The sequence below is a fragment of the Cylas formicarius genome, unplaced genomic scaffold (genome assembly GCF_029955315.1).
Source record: "Cylas formicarius isolate icCylForm1 unplaced genomic scaffold, icCylForm1.1 PGA_scaffold_5__7_contigs__length_24384050, whole genome shotgun sequence".
NCBI classification, from domain to species: domain Eukaryota; kingdom Metazoa; phylum Arthropoda; class Insecta; order Coleoptera; family Brentidae; genus Cylas; species Cylas formicarius.
The window spans coordinates 24,070,520-24,092,386 of record NW_026844341.1 but is presented as its reverse complement, the minus strand read 5'-3'; the positions used below and the strand labels follow the sequence as shown (position 1 = coordinate 24,092,386).

The window sequence follows — 21,867 nt, the reverse complement described above, 5'->3', positions numbered from 1 at the left end:
TCATCAAACAACAACAAACTCTAAAATACTAGTCTGAAGCAAGCTTTCCACCACTCCTTTTTCGGGTTTCAAAGCAAGTGTTCTGTTAAATAAGACTCGAAAGAAAAGGCCAGTATCATCGGCATTGTGGCCGATATCCGATGAGTAGTGTGAACAACTTATCTTGAAACTGATTTACGCCTTCTTGACTCATATCTGCTGATTCTCCGGACATATACTTAAAACTTATCGCATGTCTCTTGCGCCACTTTTCCAGCCATCCACTGGAAGCTTTAAGATTTCGAACATTAAGATTTTCGGCTATTTCTTGAGCATTGGCCTTTACTAAGTGCCCCTTTGTCTGCTGATTCTCCGGGCATATACTTAAAACTTATCGCATGCCTCTTGCGCCACTTTTCCAGCCATCCACTGGAAGCTTTAAGATTTCGAACATTAAGATTTTCGGCTATTTCTTGAGCATTGGCCTTTACTAAGTGCCCCTTTGTCTGCTGATTCTCCGGACATATACTTAAAACTTATCGCATGCCTCTTGCGCCACTTTTCCAGCCATCCACTGGAAGCTTTAAGATTTCGAACATTAAGATTTTCGGCTATTTCTTGACCATTGGCCTTTACTAAGTGCCCCTTTGTCTGCTGATTCTCCGGACATATACTTAAAACTTATCGCATGTCTCTTGCGCCACTTTTCCAGCCATCCACTGGAAGCTTTAAGATTTCGAACATTAAGATTTTCGGCTATTTCTTGAGCATTGGCCTTTACTAAGTGCCCCTTTGTCTGCTGATTCTCCGGGCATATACTTAAAACTTATCGCATGCCTCTTGCGCCACTTTTAAAGCCATCCACTGGAAGCTTTAAGATTTCGAACATTAAGATTTTCGGCTATTTCTTGAGCATTGGCCTTTACTAAGTGCCCCTTTGTCTGCTGATTCTCCGGACATATACTTAAAACTTATCGCATGCCTCTTGCGCCACTTTTCCAGCCATCCACTGGAAGCTTTAAGATTTCGAACATTAAGATTTTCGGCTATTTCTTGACCATTGGCCTTTACTAAGTGCCCCTTTGTCTGCTGATTCTCCGGACATATACTTAAAACTTATCGCATGTCTCTTGCGCCACTTTTCCAGCCATCCACTGGAGGCTTTAAGATTTCGAACATTAAGATTTTCGGCTATTTCTTGAGCATTGGCCAATACTAAGTGCCCCTTTGTCAATTTCAAGTCCCTCAGTTTTTACAAAATTTCTTTTTTGATCAATATTGCCTCCCGACTCCCACTGTACACGAATGCTGTCCTTATTTTTCACAATTTCAGCCGCTTGAGTTTTCCCGATTCTAATACAGAAGTTTTGTAAATAGTATTACAGTAGCGTGCGGAAGTTTCTTTGAAATATTAGTTTTATATTGTCAACAAATACATGGAATAATTGATGAATTCCCTGGTGAAGTTCTTGGCTAAGAATCCTGTCTTTACACCGAAAATAAGTTTGGACGTCTCAAAATGTCATTTGTCAGTTGAACCGACCAAAGTAAAGTTTAATTATTTTTGTTGTTTGCTACAGTTATTTATTTGGAACGTTTAGGTCCCCGTTGGGTCTACGTAGAAATAAAAATTATATAAGGATTGACCTTATCAGCGCTGTTAATAATTTTTTGATACCTAACTTTGTCCGGGCTAGGAAATAAAAATTATGTACTGACAACATTGGTTAAAAAGGAGTTTAAAAGGACCCCGAGCAGTTTAAGCAGTTTAAAAAATGTTCGTAGTTAGTATCTACCACCAAAGAAAACTTTTAGCCTGGGCTTGAAAATAAAAAATAAGGAATTACAAAATTGGTTAAAAAAGAGTTTAAAAAAATGTTCAGTTTTTCACAGTTAATCCACTGCTTGCAGAAATTTTCATGGACAATTTGGAAAATTTCACACATGGACATCCTCTGATTCCAAGTTTTCACACATAATTTATATAACAAATTAAATTTCGGCATTGACTATAAACCCTCGGACGCGGACACAGTAACACAGAATAACTCAAATCACCCTCACCCACAACTTCTTTTATCCATTACTTTTTATAGAAAATTTTGTAAAAGAATTAAATATTATAAAACCCCCCCTTGATAGATAAGATTATAACTAAAAACATACTTAAAAACCAATAAAACTAAATTTAAAAAAAAAACAAACAGGTAGAACATTCCTGAAAAGCATTAAAAGAGCGTATAAAAATAAAAGTTCTGATTCTAACCTTGCCTTTGCATTTAAACTCAGAAATGCACAAAATTTTATGAAATACTGAGTCATGTGAAAGCCCAGATGAACTGAAATTTTCAAGGTGCGATAAGTGAAACTGTGAATTCCAAGGAATTATCGGCAATTAAAGAAATCAAATCAAATATTTGCGCTGAAAGATTGTACAGGAGCATAGCATAACCTTGCTTTTCGATTCATTTCAACGGTGCTATTTCGTGAATAGGATAATAATAAGAACTTGTTTGACGAATATTTCATATCAGCTAGCATTAATAAAGCCGACAGTCGGATTACGCAGGTAAATTTCAGGATGTTGGCGAAACACAATTTGCGCCGTTGCGATCCTAAATAAACATCTCAAACGCCGTGGGAAAACGAAGGAAGCTTCGAGTAGGGTTTACCGGCGACAGTCAGCACGCTTTTGGGCGAGCTTAAATAAGCTTCACGAATCACAACAATAAAAATATACAGGGTAAGTCGTCGATCAAAAGTGTTGAGAAAGTGGTAAGGACAACAGTTGTAAAAATTATTAGGATGCCCAACTTAAAATTATTTTAAGGTATACAGGGTGACTCACAAAAGCGTGACGAATAAAACATACATTTTGCTAAGCGGGACGGAAAATTTTGCTTTGAATTCGTTTCGAATCATACATACCCAAAGCTAATGGCTAAAGAAATCTAGTCAGGTGTTAAGTCACATGTGTATTTTCTATTAAGCAAGGGTTCCAACGATAAATCAATTTTAAAATTAGTCAAAACTTACTTCAGATACTCTTTGGGTAGCAATAACTTAATTTCTTTTGAAATACTATCAATTGACAGAGAGTTATTTAAAAAAATAATAATAATTTCAATTATTGAAGAGTTTTCTCATTTCCAATTTTTTTACATTTAATTATATATTTTGATAAATAAAATATTCCGTAATATTTTTGTTATACTCGTTTTTTTGTTTTTTTAACAATAAAACAAACTGTCATGGGAGGGCCTCTAATTTTCAGTTGTCTAGGGCTTACAAGGTATGTAAATGTGGCGCTGGACTTTTCCATTAAGTCCTTTAAAGATTGACCGTAAATAACAAATTAGTGAGGTTAAGTTCGAAAATTAGAAATTCCTGTTCATTCTATAGTATTATTACGACAATTTTGGGTTTTTTAAAACTTTGCCAGCGTCCAATGGTAGCTCTATCTTACTAACCCCAACAAACCGGATATAACGCGATCCCGGCGAGTTGAGAGACGTCGAATAAATCTGACAAGATTTGCGTGGCACGCTCTGATGAAAGCGCGCGAAAATCTCTACCGGCGATGGAAGACCGACGCACGTGTCCGAATCAAAGCTGGCCACTTACCCGGAGATGACGTAGGAGAATCGGCGAATCCGAGAACACGGGACTGTCAATCGAAATCAAACTTTGAAACACGCCGAACCGCAAATTTAACGACCACGCACGTCGATACGTCCGCTATAGCCTCGTCGCGGCTGTTTCCCGCTCCGGTTCTACCGTGCGAGTGTCGGTGGCCGGACCAGTTGATGGAATATTACCTGACCAGGTATTTCGACCCCTATCGTCGTTCCTCTCTAGACAATGGGGCGGTTAGTACGTCCTTGTCGCTCGCGGCGACTGCGATGTACCGGCTGGAGCGTTTATTACGGAATGAGACCTTAACTGATAACCTTCGAAAACTAAAAAAAATATTTCGAGTTTTCTGGGTTCATTTATAAATTTAAAATTTATCGTTATGTGTGCAGGGTTTCCTATTTTCGTGGACCTGTATATTAACCCTTTCAAGACGGTTGACATATATGTTTGACTTTGGGAAAATTGCCTCACAAACGGCTGACTGACCTATAGGTTAGGATTTTTTATTTCCATAGCAGTCCGATCTTATCATATTTTCTTCACGAAAAAAAAAAAACAAATTCTTGTGGAACTGTTCGACCTAAAAGACTTCACATGCCAATTCAAAAAAAAATTAGAAAAAGGTGAAGAAGTTCGGACATCTGCCTGGTTTTGAAGTGGAAAGGCAGGAGAGACGTGATAATGATAACAACAATTAATATAAACGAAATGGATACAATTGATAAAATTGACAATGCAACCGAAGAGGCCTTGAGCAAACCTGAAACCTGATATGATGACGAGCAGCATTGATTGTATGTATAAAATGGTACAAGAAATTATTCTTTCATGAATTGGATAACTGTGGGATGAATGCAGATACCATGTTTTTGATCAAACAGACTTGCCCTGTGCCGCTTGCTAAGTTTCAACAAAATCTTCTACGTAGAATTGTCAAAAGGTTTGTATAGTTTTATTATTAATTATTGCATATATTGCCGATTTTTTTCTCTGTTTAATGAAGTTGATTTTTGTTGTTGCAGATACAAATCCAATGCCAACCGGCCCACTTCCGTTTCTGCAAGTGCAATATTAGTTCACCCAACTTAAAAGACAAAAACCGCCTCCTGAAGATGTTGACAAAGGATTGTGTGTAAAAAATTAAATAAAATTATGAAACACAATTTAATCAGTATTTTACAGGGATAACTCCAGAAAAAACGCTTAAAAACTAGGAGCAAAACTGCAAAACAAAAAAACTGTTTATTTAAGTTTCACTTTATTTATTGCTCGAAATAACATTTGCACTAAAAGAAAGGCAGAATTTGTAAACTAGTGGAAACATAGGATTTTTTTAACAAAATTTAAAAAATGCCTGTAAATTTTTATTTTTCTTGGATTATTGCAATATTTCCCATAATTTGACAGATTTTCCGAAATTTGTTCGTAAAAATATTAATACCTTCAAAAATACTATGTGTCGGTAATGGAAATGCTTAATAAAATTGATGTGCCATTCGTTTGACTTTTTCAGGAAAATTAATATTGTTCGGTTCGGACTAACTTCGAGACAAGTATAGGATATGTGACTGTACCAATTTATCAAATTGGTGGCATAATAAAATTACAGCTGCCGGAGCCGCGCGTACGGGCAAGTAAAGGCTCGTCGAGATGACAAAAAGGCCGATACCGGTCCCCAAGTTTAAGCGAAAACCGATCGCGAGCGAAGAAAAAAAAACACCTGGCAGAAGACGTTCTCCTTGTATATACGCAACGGATCCTGCGCCACCCTTATGGTCGCCGCGAGACGGCCCTTATCACACCGTAAAATCAGTTGACCCTGCCCGTCAACCTGATCCCGTCGCGTCTCCCCTCCGCCGAAATCAATTGGCGCAAAACGGCGTCGCTACGTACGCGAAGGGACCTTGAAAAAACAGGAAGGCAGTGAAAGGGCTCTGGGAAGTGCGTTTCCGCCGAATTCCGCGAGCGCTGTGTTTATCATTTAAACATAAAATCTCTAAAATCCAATCCAGACCTCGTAATCCTAAAAGCAGACAAAGGTAGCCATGGGCACAAATGAATATCAGTAAAAGATTCAACGTAAAAAGGATCCTACGTCATCTATGAATCGCAATGTTAAATCTGTTATTAATTCTTCTTCTCTATCAGACTCCGTGAAAAAATCTGTTACCCCTCATGACTCTAAAATTCGTATATATACATATATATATATATATATATATATATATATATATATATATATATATATATATATATATATATATATATATATATATATATATATATATATAAATATGATGACACTATATTCCGGGATATCATCCGTTCGCTCGTTGAACTCCGACTGGAATCCTGGATCCGACTGGAATCCTGCAAATCCTGCATCCGACTGGAATCCTGCAGACGTTTCGCCAAAATCTCACTTGGCATCTTCAATGCTCGCGCTCCGAAAATATGATGACACTATATTCCGGGATATCATCCGTTCGCTCGTTGAACTCCGACTGGAATCGTGCATCCGACTGGAATCATGCAAATCCTGCATCCGACTGGAATCCTGCAGACGTTTCGCCAAAATCTCACTTGGCATCTTCAATGCTCGCGTTCCGAAAACACTTAGAACACTCGGAGCGCGAGCATTGAAGATGCCAAGTGAGATTTTGGCGAAACGTCTGCAGGATTCCAGTCGGAGTTCAACGAGCGAACGGATGATATCTCGGAATATAGTGTCATCACATTTTTCCATCCGTGAATCAATACGTGAGAATATATATATATATATATATATATATATATATATATATATATATATATATATATATATATATATATATATATATATATATATATATATATATATATATATATATATATATATATATATATATCCAAATTCTACCACCAGAGTTCGCTTGGCTAGCACTACCTAGTACAAAATAAACCCCCTACCAAAAATGGCGTCCATTCCACAACGCGTTGGGTTTGTAACGCATGTGCCACCGGACGTTTCCGCTACGGTTTTGTAAGTTCAAACGTCCAATACTTTCCCCATCAGGAGTACTTCGCTACGGCCCCCAAATGGGGGCAAAAGCGCGCAAGGGTCGAAACCCGCCCGACTAGCGCTTTTTTTCCTCTAGGGTCTAGACCGTAAACCAGACTATAATGTCTCGGGGGTAATTAGAGTGCTCGGCGACTTCTTTTCTTCGTCTCCTCGCATAGGCGTGACCGTTCGCGGTTAATAATCGGTATTTACCGCGTGGGTAAACAGTGGTAGAAACGCCCGGTCTCTTTTGTCCGCGGCGTTCCGAGATTTTCGCTGTAGCGTCGCCGGTTATTTTAGATGTCGGAACGAATAAAAATCTGACACGCCGTCGCGGCGACGGGCGTCTAACAAGCGGTGCCGAAAAATTAGTATGTTTAAAAAGCGCGAGTGTAAACACCGCGGCGCAACGGAATCCTTTGAAGTGTCTCACCTGCTCTTTTCGATCATGTCCCGGGCTAATATTAGAATCGATGCTCGAATAAACGATTTTGTGATGGGACGCGGGCGTGCCGCATCCCCTATATGTCGGTGCGGCAACCAAATTGCGGCTATTATTCGGAAAAGCGGTAAATAAGTCGGCGTGGATGCGGGTCCCGCGCCAATGATCAATTAAATATGTCGGGGGCGCGTGCGGGGCCGGCTGATATTTTTCGCCAAGTGTATACAGGGCGATTAGAACATTTCGTAGCAGAAAACGAGAAGCGAAAAGACGAGTCTCTACGAGCAAAGTTCATTATCTCATTCTTCTTCTTCTTCTGTGTTCTGAGTTTCTCTGCAAATGCTTCGAAGTCTCCCTTTGGAGATCGGTATACAGAGAAAATTGTGATACATTCCTTGTTAAGCTCTAATTTTATTGAACTCATTTCAAAAGTTTTTTCTTCAGAGTTATTAAACAGGATTTTCGAAAAATTTAAACTTTCAGACTCCCCCTCCTCTGCAACTAGTTCTAGAGAAATAACTAAGAACCTTATAATCTAAAAGCTTAAGAAGATTAATGTCTGAGGATTCATGATGTTCTGAGATACACAGCACATTGCCGTCGTGATTATCTAGTATTGATTCGAGGGCTTCTTTTTTGTTTCTGATACCACCTAACTACGAATTTGTTAGGTGTCTCACCGTCTGGTTTAAAAAATCCTCATTTTCCGAGTCGTATTTACTGGCGATGTTTATCTGCTTAGTCTTGCACCATGTTGTCGAAACAATTGTCATGTGAAAATGTATAATTTCGTGAAAATCTGAACCGAAATTTTTGACCTTTGAAACACCCTGTATATGGGCATTTCTCTTTCAAAAAAAGAAGGTCCTGCGCTGCCAACTGTATAAAAGTTTTGCTATACAAGCGGCGATAAATTTAGCGCGAAAGACAAGACGGATGGGCGCGCGCGCCAAGACGAAGTGCTCGGCTGATTGGTCGCAATTGCGTAAACCGCTATTTTTGATAAAAGGGCACCGAAAATAGACGTCGCCGCAAGGGCACTAAATCACCGTCCCGGGGGCAATTTGGTGCCGCGTTTCCGTCCGCCACGGACGGTCGCGCCCAATTTAACCGGAACGGAGTCGGTTTGTCCGGAATTCGCACACGTGACAATCTCGGACCTCCTCGGACGTCGAAAAATGACCTGAATGAGACGCGTCGTCGTCGCGTCGACCGATTTCTACGGGATAATCCGGGAAACACGATCACAAAGGAGTCGGTTTCGAGCAGATGCCCCGCAGGCCATTGTCGTTCGGTTTCCTGGTGGGGCCGCGTTAAAGACAACAGTGCGACCGTTAAAAACGCGACTGCTTTGAAGACTGCGCGCTATGGAACGAGTTCGAATACCATCTCTCAAAAGTGAACTTAGATTAGGCGATGGTGGTATAAATAAGTGTGCAAAATGCGATAGTTTTGAGTTCAGAACGAAGAACCTAAATCTTGCGGGGTCAACTTTAGGTTCAATTTCTTATTGAAGCCCTCCACTGGTTACTTAATAAAATAATAAATTATAATTATAATAACAAATAAAATATATTCTTAGTAAAAAATAAATGTCCGTCAGAATTTTACTTCTTCAGAGCGTATTGGTATTGGTATTGGTATTAAAGGGGGGCGCCCTCGCGGGCGTCCAAGTACTTAGACCACCAGATGGGCCCGTTGTGCCCCCAGGCCGCTCTAGAGGGCGTCCAGAATGCCGCCCCTCCTGTAGAAGGTCAGTAACTCCTTTAGCCCAATACCGTGCACTGAGTCCGGATCGATCAGGGCCTTTCCGAAGACTCCCAATCTTGCCCATGTCAAGGCAGGGCACTCGGTGAGCAGATGATATGGGGTCTTCTCCCCTTTCATGCACCACCTACACTCCGGGTCGTCTCCAATGCCTAGCCAGCAGAGATGCCTCCTAAGCCTGCAATGTCCTGTGTAGGCCCCTGTTAGTGCTCTACACTCCCTCCTGGTCAGTCTAAGCAGCTCCCTGGTCCGAGGAAGGGCCCATCCATCATAAGCCTCGCCTGCCTCATTCCCGGAGCAACTCTCCAGCCCCCCGCGGCCCGGTCTCTCGCCCAGGCTTCGAGAGCTCCCCGCCTCACACACGGGGCGATCCCCAAGCGGGGCTCTGGCCCTATATGCCTATGCGAGGAGCCCTCCCTGGCTAAGGCGTCCGCTGCCTCATTGCCCCGGACACCGGTGTGACCCGGAACCCAGACCAACGTGACCTTTCTCTCCTCAGCCACCCTCCTCAGTACCCCAGCGTATCGCTCTGCTGTTTGATTATCGTTCTCCACGTATTGGATAAACGCAGACCGTCGTCTCTCGTATTCAGGTGTCCGGACTTTTCTATCTCGATGGCCTCTCTTATAATCCTGGCTCTAAAATCAGAAATATTAAAATTAAATGTCTGGTGTTGGTGCTAAAACCAAGCAGATGTCCTTCTATTGGCCTGTCCCACGTACGACAGGCTGCACGATCCGCGTGCTACACTGTACACTCCTTGTTTTGGGTTTCTTAGTATTGCTCCGACGGTATGATCAGGTTTGTATGCCGTTGATATGCCGTGTTTCCGCAATATTCGTTCGATTTTATCAGTAACCCCCTTGATGTATGTCAGGACATCGATCTTCGTTGGGTCTCGTCCCGCACTCTCTACTGCGGCTGCTGTTGTTTGCCGATTGTCTTGCTGATGATGCGCCTTTGGCATCCGTTTTGTCAAAGACAGGTGCTAATTTTCTTCAGTTCGTCATCTCCGTTCTTCTCGTTTGTGAGCTTGAACGACCGAGCAATTAATGTATTTGCCACTGCCTATATCTGTGATGGCGGTGATAAGATTTAGCGTTCAGATATCTATTGGTGTGTGTTGGTTTTCTATAGACAGTGTGTTCCGGTCCTGGTGATGTGAACATCTAAAAAGGGCGGACTGTTATCCTCTTCAACTTCTATTGTAAATTGGATCCTTGGGTGAATGGAATTCAGATGTTCTACGAATTTCAAAAGCTCCTTCTTGCCAAGAGGCCACACAACAAATTATGTCATCAACGTATCTTGTCCGTAGTTTTGCCTTCAGATTTGCCTTCCCTATTGCTTTCTTTTCAAAGTAGATCAAGAAGAGGTTAGCAATCACAGGTGAGAGAGATGATCCCATTGCTGCTCCATCTACTTGTCGGTATATCTTCTCGTTGTACATAAAGAAGGCATTTTTCAGGCAGTGTCCATTATGTGCGGCGGAAGATCTTCGTTTTCTTCTCTAAGCAGGAGTGCCTCCTCTATTGGAATGCTCGCGTACAGGGATTTGACATCGAAGCTTGCCATAATGTCGTCCTTGTCCATCCTGAGAGAACCTAAAATCTGAGTGCAATGTTCTGAATTTTTAACATAGGAATCTGCCTTTTCCATGGACTGAAGTGCACTGGCCAGATGACTGATGATCAGTCATCTTGCAGCAGCTAGGGAAGAACAGGGAGAGAGGTTTCATTAGGATATTCAGGAAATGGAAAGGCGATACTAAAGAATAACGATGATGACGGCTGGATGTTAAAACGGGATTTTTTTAAGTAGGATTCTCCTTTTTTCAAAAAGTTTAATTTTGTAGACCTGTGTAATTGTCACTGTTATTATACTTTATTTTTGTAATTATTGTTTATTATTGTAATTATTGTTTATTATTTTATCACATTTATTTTTATAAAAAAGCTATAAATTTTAACTAAAATTATGATAACTTTGAACCGTACACTCCATTGATTTTCCTCATAAATAGCATGGCTACGAGTTTAAACTCTACTTAAGTCTAAAATTGTCGATATGGATCATCCAGAATTAAATACAAACGTTATTAAAAGGAGAATAATAAATTTAGCAATGAAGTAACAAAGATGGGGTGAATTATATTTTCACGCATAATTTCACTTTCCGTTAATTATTGTAAGTAACAAGTACTTTTTTTAGAGGATATTGGAATTTAAATACTAAAATCATACGATTAAGATCGCGACGAATGACCTCAACTATATTATCAAGTATATCAACCTCGACTAGCTTAAGCTAACTATTGGAGCACTGCATGTTTTTAGTTTTGACAAAAATGAACAATAGAGACGACATATAAAAATAACAATAATATTATAACGTCAATTGAAAATTTGCTGCTATCTTTAATATTCATAAGATCCGGTGTGCGGTGGTTAGATTCCCCGTTAATTATCGAAAATCTGACACCCACTTAAGATGGGCGCGCGGCGGCGGCGGCCGGCAATACCTAATTACCGGCAAACGCCATAAAATTTAATTGACTCGGCGAAACCGTCGAAAAAAGTTGTAAACACTCCATTAAGGGGACGCTTCCCTGTTTCCGTGCAACATTTGGAGTCGGTTCGGCCTGTCAAAGAAATTACGACCAATTAGAGGACCAATAATTTCATAACCGCGCTAGGCCTACTACCCCGATCCCGGCCGTAGCGGCTGTCGTCCCCAAGTAGCAATATTAGAGAAAATTCCCCAACATTTGTGACTTTCGTTAAGCCAACCTCAAGCTATTGCAGCATACTTTTGGCAACCAACTTTTTTCTCGCTCATCGATAGAAAATCCAAAATACAGCTTATAAGCTGTTTTAAAACTATACATCAAATACTTAAATCCAATGTAGAGAACATGACCTTTATGCAAAACTTACCAAAATATTTGATATAAAAGGTAAACAATTAAACGACAAGTTTTCACGCAACTTTTGTAGTGTCACAATGAATACTGCGCATGCGCGTATTTACTACCATAAAAATCACCTTCGGCACTTCCCTCCTTTCTCGTACAACTCTCTGAAACTCATTTTCATTTTTAAAAATGGCTACGACCAGATAAAAACGTTAATAGCATGTACGATATACTATACGAGTCGAATATCGATAATACGATTATGTCCGACACTATCCCGAATGAGTACTCCGGCTGGATACCGGGCATAGTGGGTTTTGGCGGACGCATCCCGTGATTTTTTCGGGAGACTTAAATCGGGTCGCCGGGCTCCGCCCACCGCGTTAAGTCGTTCGGGTGGGGGTCGGGTGCGGGTCCGCCCGTTTTCAGCAAATTTCAGCCGAAAACGGTTTCAGTATGCGACACGGAACCCGCCTCTATATAATTAAATTACAAGATCCGCGGCAATTAATATCAATTCGGAATGTCGCGTGGCCTAATCAAATCGGACGGCAGTTTGCCGAAGTGATCGATACCGATCAATCGGGTCTTTGTGATTGTCAAAAGTATCGAAAGGGTGGACGGAGGTCGAGAGCGATTTCAGAGTGTCGTCTTCGGGATGTTTGGCGGTTTCGACGCGCCGTTGCCGCCGCCGGCGCCGCCGCCGCCTCCGGGCCACTTCGCAGCCGCCGATGGACAACAGTACGACGCGCCAAAGACGTCCAACAACGCCAGACATTTTTCGGTCAGCAGTTTGCTGAGGCTCGGCGGAAAGCGTCGCGATTCTGAGCTCGACGCTGAAGGTGACTTATTTTTCGTTGCAAATTCGAAGTAAACTTCAAATTCCAGCCTCACACTTATTGATCTACTACACAATCTTTTTTCTCTTTCTATTTCTTGCGGTCTGTATTATGGAATGTATATCTTGTAGTTCTGATGTTTCGCGGCCAAGACATTTTGCTTATATTATTTTGATTGTAAAATTAAATTAAATTAAAATGATCAAAATCGGGGCAAGACACGAGGCACACTTTATTATTAAAGCAAAGTGGAAACTAACCAACGAATAACAAAACCTCAATATTTTTAAATGGAACGCACTATATTTTTATCCAGATCTATCAATTTCAGGAGAAAAAATTAGGTAAATTTGTAATTTGTCTTATATTTAAATGTTACTTATTTTTTGAGATATTCCAAGTTTAAGATGACGCCCGTATAAATTCTTGTTGAATTTAAAGCTGGCCACATTAGGCCATTTGTTGGCAATATTAAGTATTTCTTAAATAACAAAGAGATGGCACTACTTCTTTTAAATATATAATACCCCAGATATACGAATAAAATAATACAATAATACGAATAAAGCAATGACACTACAGGGTGTCCATTAATACGTTGAAATTTTGCAAAAAATCGACTCCATACAGATTTAATACAGCTTGAGGATTCATATTTAAAGAAACATTTGATAGTTACTTATCTAGCTTGATTGAAAATACCTAATTGTTTTCCAAATAGCACCTGATTTGATACAAAAAAAAAACGCCTAGTATTTTGTGGTGCTTGAGCGCACCACTGGTAACACCCGGTTTCATTTTTGGTGATATTTTACAAAGCACGAAGTATGTAAATGCACATTACACTTATTACAAACGTAAATTGTGTGGCTGTGGCAAATTGTACATCTCCTTCGGGCTTTATTCGCACGCACTATCATGAGGTGACCTTGATTATCATAACGCACCTCATCTACGGCAGGTGCAAGATTTCTTTGAGTAATTGTTTTATCAGTTTGTAAAAGTCGCAAAGCAATGTAAGATTTAAAATCAAATCAATCACTTCGACATCAAAAAACATATTTCAAGCGGAGGTTTTCCAGGAAGCCTATTTTTTTAGTTCCTCACATGATCTAAATTCATCGGACATAGGTGTGTGAGTGTACTCAACCTGACCTTTCTTCCATTTGGCAGTAGAAGCAAGCCTGTCGTTTCATTGTTACTTTCATTGTTATTGTCCTCATCCATCGCGATCTCCTCCAAAGCCGCCTCTAATTCCTTTTGAGTCAAATACGTCGGGAATGCCATATTTTACGAACTGTAACGTTCACTGCACAAGGCACAAACTAATACTATTATTCTACGTGCGCCGACTTGTCTAGACTTGCAATAACAAAGTTTTGTTTCACAGGTAAAACCAGTGGTGCATTCAAGCACCAGTAAATATTTTTAAAAAATAAAGCATAATCAATGTAATATTTCCAATGTATGTTTTCTGCGATGTAATCTACATGGTATAGACTTAACAAAAATGGAAATACAAATCCAAAATATTTTTTTTACTATTTTGGATTTACTTGAAAATGTTACCGCTTTCGTTAACTTTTGAAGTTATATATTAGATCTTTCCTTGACACATAAATTAGCGATTTCTACGGTTTTATGTCCTTTAGTAGTGATAATAATACAGTTTCTACATGGATGTGCAAAAATATATCCTAGATGTGACAAAAAAAATCATAGAATAGGTGCATAGATGCATAGGCGCATTAACACACCGCTGGGACAAAATGGGTTAAACAAACGGGGTACATTACATCCACGACCACCAATCAAACTCAATAACTTCCTAAGTTTATGACTTTTCATAAACTCAGCTCAAAACCCTTAATGCGAAATTTTTGATCACTTAAAATGTTTGAGTGAAAAAAAAAACAATTAAAGCGGAACAAACAAATAATAACAAATTTAATAAAACAATATAACAAAGTGGAATTTTCTGTTTTTTTTTTGTTGAGACAACCGTTATGTTTGTAGTGGGAAAAGAAAATCGAAATCTTTCCAGATTTCCTCGAAATAACTCATCGAACACGTTAAAGTTGCCCGAAATTAAGGAACCCCGTTTTTCCTATCAGTCTCCGAAGGCTCGAATTTGTATATGGACTGGCCCCGATTCCCCAGTTGCTTTCAAGTCATCCGGTTGACAAACGCGTCCGGTGCTTGACAAATTATATGTGGCGGCCGAGAACGAAACCGACAACAAATTAGTTAATCCTTTCCACGACTTTTCGGGCGTTATATTTTGAAATGTTCTTTCCGACGGTTCGACAATTTATACGCGCCAGCCGAGACCGAACAACTGTTCGACAAATCTCGACCTGTAGCAAAGTTCCTGTAGAGAGTAATTCTCGATGACCTATCAGAAGTATCTAGGGCATTGAGAGACATAGTGTTAGAGATATAATGTTATCCATGTCAGAACTACCTAAAACTCGTAACAAATTTGGAATTTGTAATGCCAAATGCCAAATCAAAGACCAACGGAAATTACGAACTTCTGCGGCTACTTACAGAAAGCAAAGTCCAACACTAAAGGTCTCTCAGTAGATGCCAAAATTTTTGGTTGCTCATCATCTAGAACTGCATTAGCTATTTGGATCGCCTGATATTCGAAAGGAGAAGTTAAAATTCTACATTTATTGCACATCATCATCATCATCACGCTGCCTATCCACTTAATGGATGTTGGCGACCACACGCTGAAATTGGTCTCTATCTCTTGCCGCGTTGACAAGTTCCCCAATTGTTTTTAGACCTGTCCATCGTCTAATGTTCCTTGCCCATGACATCTGTTTCCTTCCTATTCCTCTCTTGCCATCTATTTTACTCTCTAATATGAGTTGTAACAACTGATACCTACCATGTCTAAAAATGTGTCCGAGGTAGGCCGTTTTCCTGCGTTTTACGGCTGTAAGTAGTTCTCTGTTCTTATGAACTCTTCTTAGTACTTCGTCGTTAGTTACTCTGTCCGTCCACGGGACTCTCAGAAGACGTCGGTAGGTCCACATTTCGAAGGCTTCCACTCTGTTGATCATTTTTACATTCACAGTCCATGCCTCCACTCCGTACAAAAGTACCGACCAAACATAGCATTTTGCATATCGGACCCGAAGAGACAGGTGCAGGTCTCGATTTCTAAGGATTTTTTCATATCTCATGAATGGCGCACGTGCCATCTCTGTTCTGCACCTAATCTCTTTTTCCGAGTTCCATCCTGCATGCAGCCAACATCCTAAGTATTTGAACTGTGTTACTCGTTCTATATTTCGGTTTTCTATCTGAATTGTGGCATCTGTATACATTGGTTTTTTCCTACTGATTATCATAAATTTGGTTTTGTCGGCGTTAATGTTTATCCCGTATTCGTTGCTGCTGCCACATAACCTAGTACACATTCTCTGTAGTTCCTCAACATCATTGGCAATGAGGACAGTGTCATCCGCATATCGGATATTCGAAATTGGTATTCCGTTCACTTTCACTCCCAACTATTGTTCTTCAAAAGCTTCGTTGAATATCGCTTCGGAGTATAAATTAAAAAGCAATGGAGACAGGACGCATCCCTGTCTAACTCCTCTCCGGATATCAATATCTTCAGTAATAATGTTTTGTATGGTAATATTAGCTGTTTGACCCCAGTACAATCTCTCGATACACCTTATGTCCTTGTCGTCGACGTCGGTTTTTCTCAAAATCTGCATGAGTTTTGAATGCTGTACACGATCGAAAGCTTTTTCATAGTCGACGAAACATAGAAATATGTCCTTATTAACATCTAGACAGTTTTGTATTAAGACTTGGAGTCCGAAAAGCGCCTCACGTGTTCCCATACCTGATTTGAATCCAAACTGGCTAGGGCCGATAATTTTCTCGCATCTGTGCTGTATTCTCCTGTGTATTATTTTGAGGAAAATTTTTAAGGAGTGGTTCATCAGACTTATGAGTCTATGATCTTTGCACTTTCGGGCGTTGCTTTTCTTGGGTAGGGGTATAAAAGTTGATCTTAACCAGCTTCGGGGAAAGTGTCCTGTATTGTAGATATAATTGAATATTTTGAGCAATACGTCGATATTGTCGTCATCTATCAGTTTCAAAACCTCCCATAACCACTTTCTTTATTTCTTCCCTCAATATAGGTGGCCCTGATAATGATTCGCTTAACTGGTTGTCTTTTAGGCCTTCACGAGAATCATCGGCAAATAAATCTGTGATATATTCTTCCCACAGCTGTTTCTTTTCATTTGCTTCTATTATGAATTTGTTTGTGTCATCGGTATATATTCCTGGAGATCGTTTTTTATACATTCCAGATGCTTCTTTCATCTTTTTGTGTTCTTCACGCGTATTGTGTATTTGTTGCAAGTATTCAATTTCCTTACACTCCCCCTCCAGCCATTTCCTTTTAGCCTTTCTAATATCGGATCTTATTAGTGAGTTTAGTCTCTTGTATTCATCATGATTAGTGTTCTTGTGCTGTCTGCGTTTGTCCATTAGTTGTAGGATCTCGTCAGTCATCCATTTCTTTTTGCTGCGTCTTTTTTCATATCCCAGACATTCGATTGTGACGTTCTTTATGGTAGTTTCAACTGTTTCCCATACTTCCAGTGGTTGTTGATCTGTTTGGTCTTTTATTTGTTTCAATTTTTGGTTTAGTTTGTTCCTAAGATCAGACTTTATCTCCTCCTGCTGTAATTTCGAGGTGTCTAATTTTCTTATTTGACCTTTGTTGACCTTGCACAAAGCTAGTTTTAGCTTTATGCTTATCGTTAGAAGACAATGATCGGATGGCACGTCGGCGCCCGGGTACGTCTGCGCTCTTGAGACGGTTGTGCTGAACCTCTTGTTAACGAGGACAAAATCGATTTGATTCCGTACAATATTTCCAGGTCTATCCTGCGGTGCCCTCCAGGTATACAATCTTCTCGGAGGTAGGGAGAACCAAGTATTTATGATTTTAAAATGTTCTTCTTGACAGAATTGTATTAGTCTGTCTCCTCTAATGTTCCTTTCTCCCAGACCCCAAGGACCAACCACTCCCCCGATCTCCTTGGATAATGTTCAGATCATGCGGCTTCGTGTACTTTAGGAGCTGTTTGATGTCCTCATAGAAGTATTCAATTTCTTCTTCGGATTTGTCTAGGGTGGGGGCATATACTTGAATTATATTGATATTTATTGGTTTTGCTTCAATTTTTAGTAGCATTGTTCTATCATTGTATGGTATAAAATCTGTTACACCCTTGCTTAGGTGTTTATCCACGATAATGCCAACTCCGTGTCTGTGATATTGATCTTCGTTGCCAGAATGGTAAAATACTGCGTCGTCAGTAATGCAACGTCCAGAGGAAGGCCACCTTGTTTCGCATATTCCTAACAGTGCTAGGTTTAGTCTTCGCATTTCTTTGATGGTGTTTGCGGGTTTTCCAGCCTCGAACAGGCTTTGCACATTCCATGATCCTATGTTAAATTTATTTTTGACGGAGACTGAGGGCCGTTCACTTTCAACTTCTTCCATGTAGTTTTCTTGGGAAAATACTTCAGTGGTTTCCCGTTGCCTTCTGAAGGGTTTGCAGTTTTCCTTCTGGTTCTCGACCGCCCCTAACATGGAGTCAGACGTCGTTTGAAGCCGCTTCTCACCTGAAGAACAGACGCTTCACTAGTTTTTGGTCCGCCCCGGGTATTTCATTTCCCCGGTACCACCCATATCTGGGAGGCATTCCCCGATCCGCCACCTGGGGAGGCGCCCGATGGGGGAACTAGTTAACCCCACAAACGAAGCTATTAACACCTCGGTAGGTATAGTTCGACACACTGTAAAAATACTATTAACGGTTTTACCTGCTAGTAGGCATTTTTGGGCCAGTATATCAAAATGGTCCTGGGTAGTAGTAAAGCAATTGAAACATAATACATTTTGTGGGATTGCGTATCGTAGAACTGTATTTTGTATTCGTGGCTTATATTATTGCGTCTAACTTTTTTAATTCGGCCCATATCACTTCTAGTCGCAGTGATAAGGTGGTAATCTGATATTTTGAAGAGGAGAATTTTTTTACCCAATTATCAAAAAGTTCTTTAATGTTTAATGTAAAGGCCCTTTCGGACTGCACATCCGAAAACATCGGAATTTATGAATTTAATGAGGAAATTCCCGAGTCATATACGGGGTGTACCAAAAAAAAATCCTCAGTTTTGCAGCATGGTAGTTTTTACATACACTTACACTAAATGTACCATGGAAATTTAGAAATAAGTATGTGTGTCCAAATTGTTGGAAGTTTTCTTTTGGAATTGGATGTTTTAGTTTTTGTATTTTTGTTAGTTGAGAGTATTAAGCATAATTTTTGACAGATAATGTCTATAAACTTATAAACTAAATAAAATTAAAAAAACATATTGCAGAAAAAAGATCGTATTTGCATTAGGTTACGTCTCCACCTAAGTCGTTCATTAATTTTTGGGGTGCTAAGTGTACTTCTTTTACAAAATATTTTCAATCTCCTGTTCAATCGGAAGTTGCTATCAACTTGCTTATTTCAAATGGAACACCACATATATTATCCTATTTAGAGATTCTGTGTGAAATTTTAAACATATTTTATATATAAGGTCTTATATCTAATGTTCTATATCTAACCTTTTTGTGCCTCCCGGTTTGCCAACTTCAAAAATGCATATTTTTGTAGTTTTTACAAATTTCATCGTTACATTTGGCAAAATGTTACGAGGGCAGCGCCAAAATTTCCCGGCCTGAATATGAAAGAAACAAAGTAGAGTACCTAACAATTTTTTATTTTTTTTTCAATATAATCCCCCTTAACTTCAATACACTTATTACATCTCTTTATCAATTCCTTTAAAAAATATATTCTTTTGGGTTGTCTGCAAAATGAGCTAAAACAGCCTCTTTTAACTCAACTTCGTCGTTAAACCGCCGCCCACGTAAGTCCTTTTTCAAATATCCAAACAAATAATAGTCGCTGGGGGATATATCTGGACTATAGGGAGGATGATCTATCTATTGGAACCTACACTCTAAAATGGTAGGTTGTGCAACACCAGCAGTATGGACGCACGCCTCTGGTCAGTTTTCGTCGACGTTTTACACGTATGCAGTCTCGCAATTTATGTAATTATGTTGCGTAATATTTACCAATGACAGTGGTGTTAATTTCTTTAAAATCTATCAAAAGGATTCCATCGCAATCCCAAAAGATCGTGGCCATCACCTTTTTTGTTGACTGACAGACTCTCAATTTTCTTGGAGGTGCTTCACCCTTACGACGCCACTCCATTGATTCTTTTTTCGATAGAGGACCATTATAGAGAACCTCGTCACAATAGTTTCTATCACAGGTTTCGGTTCTGACCCACAGAGTTCTAAAAAAGCCCGCGCGCACTCGACGCGGCGTTGTTTTTGAATAGCCGAAAGATTTTTAGGAACCCATCTTGCCTTATGCATACCTAAATGGTCATGCAGGATTCGACGAACACTTGTATCAGAAAGCTTAGTAATTTCTGAGATTTCCTTGACCCTTAAACGTCGATCACTCAATACCATCTCTTCCACAATCGCAACAATATCTGACCTCCACTGGTCGACCAGTTCTTGAATTATCGTCAAAGGACTCCTGCCCCATTGGAAAACGTTTTGCCCATTCTTTCACGAAAAGGAGAATTTTGGCCGTACACAGCCGTGCTTTAATAATTTCGGCTGCTAACCCTCCCTTTGTCAAAAACTTTATGACTGCTCTATACTCAATTTGCGTTATTTGCGCCATTTTTTCGGACACGTTTTGTTTAAAATGCTGTCAACTATTTGACGCAAGACTTCAATTTTTTTTTTCGCAGCCTACTAAGATATATGTTTAAAAGAAGACAACGTTTTATCGTGATACTGGAGCTGCATATATGTCGGGCCTGGAAATTTTGGCGCTAACCTCGTAAATAAAAGTCTTAAGAGGACATTTTTCTAATTTGTGTTGTGTATTTTAATACTGGGTGTCCAAAATTAGGCCGCAAATATTCAATTTTTTTCCAAATAAAACACCTTTAACAGTTGTCCATCAAACTACTTTACCCACATTCGAAACAATTAGGCTTCTTGATGGTATCGACTGAATATTTTCCCTTCAATTATTACTAGTATCATAACGTGTAACTGAAGAAAAAATGTTCAGTCAAACAAATACGCTACTATCAAAAAACCAAATTATTTCGAATATGGCTCGGAATGGATATATGCGACCCTAATTAGTTTCATAGAAAAATAAGGTCTGGACTTGATAGAACTTTAAATTACAGGGTTTCCCATTTGAAAAAAACGAGTTTAGAAAGAATGTTTGTGGCCACCCCGTATAAAGGTAGAATAACAAAAACATAATCGCAAGCCTTTTTTCCAGAAATGGGGATCAAATTTTCAGAAATTACGAAAATGTGCACGTTCAATGTTGGTTAAGCAATTTGTGTACTTTTCTCAACAACGATCGAAAGTCTTTTCTAAATTTCATCTCAATAAACTTTTAGTAGACGGGTACTTAACGGACACCAATATCATAGCAGATTTCGGGTTCGAAGACAAACAGAACAGAAAGCCGCGGAGGAACAGAACCACGTTCACCACGGCGCAGCTCGCCGCCCTGGAAAAAGTGTTCGAAAAGACGCACTATCCGGACGCGTTCGTGCGCGAAGATCTGGCGACGAAGGTGAGCCTCAGCGAGGCGAGGGTGCAGGTGTGGTTCCAAAACCGCCGCGCGAAATTCCGCCGCAACGAGCGTAGCCACAGCGCGCCGCCACAGAAAGAGTCCGGCGGCGGCAGAACGGCGACGCCCCTGAAGCCGAATCAGCAGGTCACGTACGAGAACCAGACCGGTCCGGACGTGCAATACGTGGTACCCTGGAAGTGCGCTTACGCCCAATACGGCGGCCCCGACAGGATTTATTCGGCAGGCGGCCAGTACGCGTTTCTGTCCACCCCCACGTTTAATTACACCGCGAATTCGCTGTGCGGCGGCAAAATTGACGTCGCCGGGTTCCGGTACCGCCAGGATTTTGGCTTATAACGATCGTCGTTGCCGTTTTTGCTCGGCGCGTTTTGTTTGAAAGCGAATGTAACTTTTTTATACGAGATAATAAAAACTCCACGCCGCAAGCTTTTCATTTCGTTCCGCTAGCGCCATCTCGCGTGCAGATCGCGCTCCTCACGATCGTT

At 40.2% G+C, this 21,867-nt stretch overlaps 1 protein-coding gene across 4 annotated transcripts; it reads left to right on the top strand.

The window, feature by feature from the left end:
• Nucleotides 1–12,220: 12,220 nt before the first annotated feature.
• On the top strand, nt 12,221–21,799 carry LOC132702503 (paired mesoderm homeobox protein 2-like). 4 transcript variants are annotated; one of them, XM_060671168.1, is made up of 2 exons: nt 12,221–12,620; nt 21,219–21,799. In XM_060671168.1, exons 1-2 carry the CDS (start codon nt 12,437–12,439, stop codon nt 21,716–21,718), a joined length of 684 nt encoding a protein of 227 aa, XP_060527151.1. In that variant the 5' UTR covers nt 12,221–12,436; the 3' UTR covers nt 21,719–21,799. The 4 variants fall into 4 exon arrangements, with proteins under 4 accessions (XP_060527151.1, XP_060527150.1, XP_060527149.1 ...); XM_060671167.1 differs by having other exon boundaries at nt 21,216–21,799; XM_060671166.1 differs by having other exon boundaries at nt 21,186–21,799.
• Nucleotides 21,800–21,867: the final 68 nt, after the last annotated feature.

What these genes read in the sequence shown, in the direction of transcription:
- LOC132702503 (XM_060671165.1), top strand. Translation starts at nt 12,437, where the DNA reads ATGTTTGGCGGTTTCGACGCGCCGTTGCCGCCGCCGGCGCCGCCGCCG. An exon ending in TTCTGAGCTCGACGCTGAAG is followed by an intron (nt 12,621 to 21,182) that starts GTGACTTATTTT and finishes ATAAACTTTTAG; the next exon opens with TAGACGGGTACTTAACGGAC.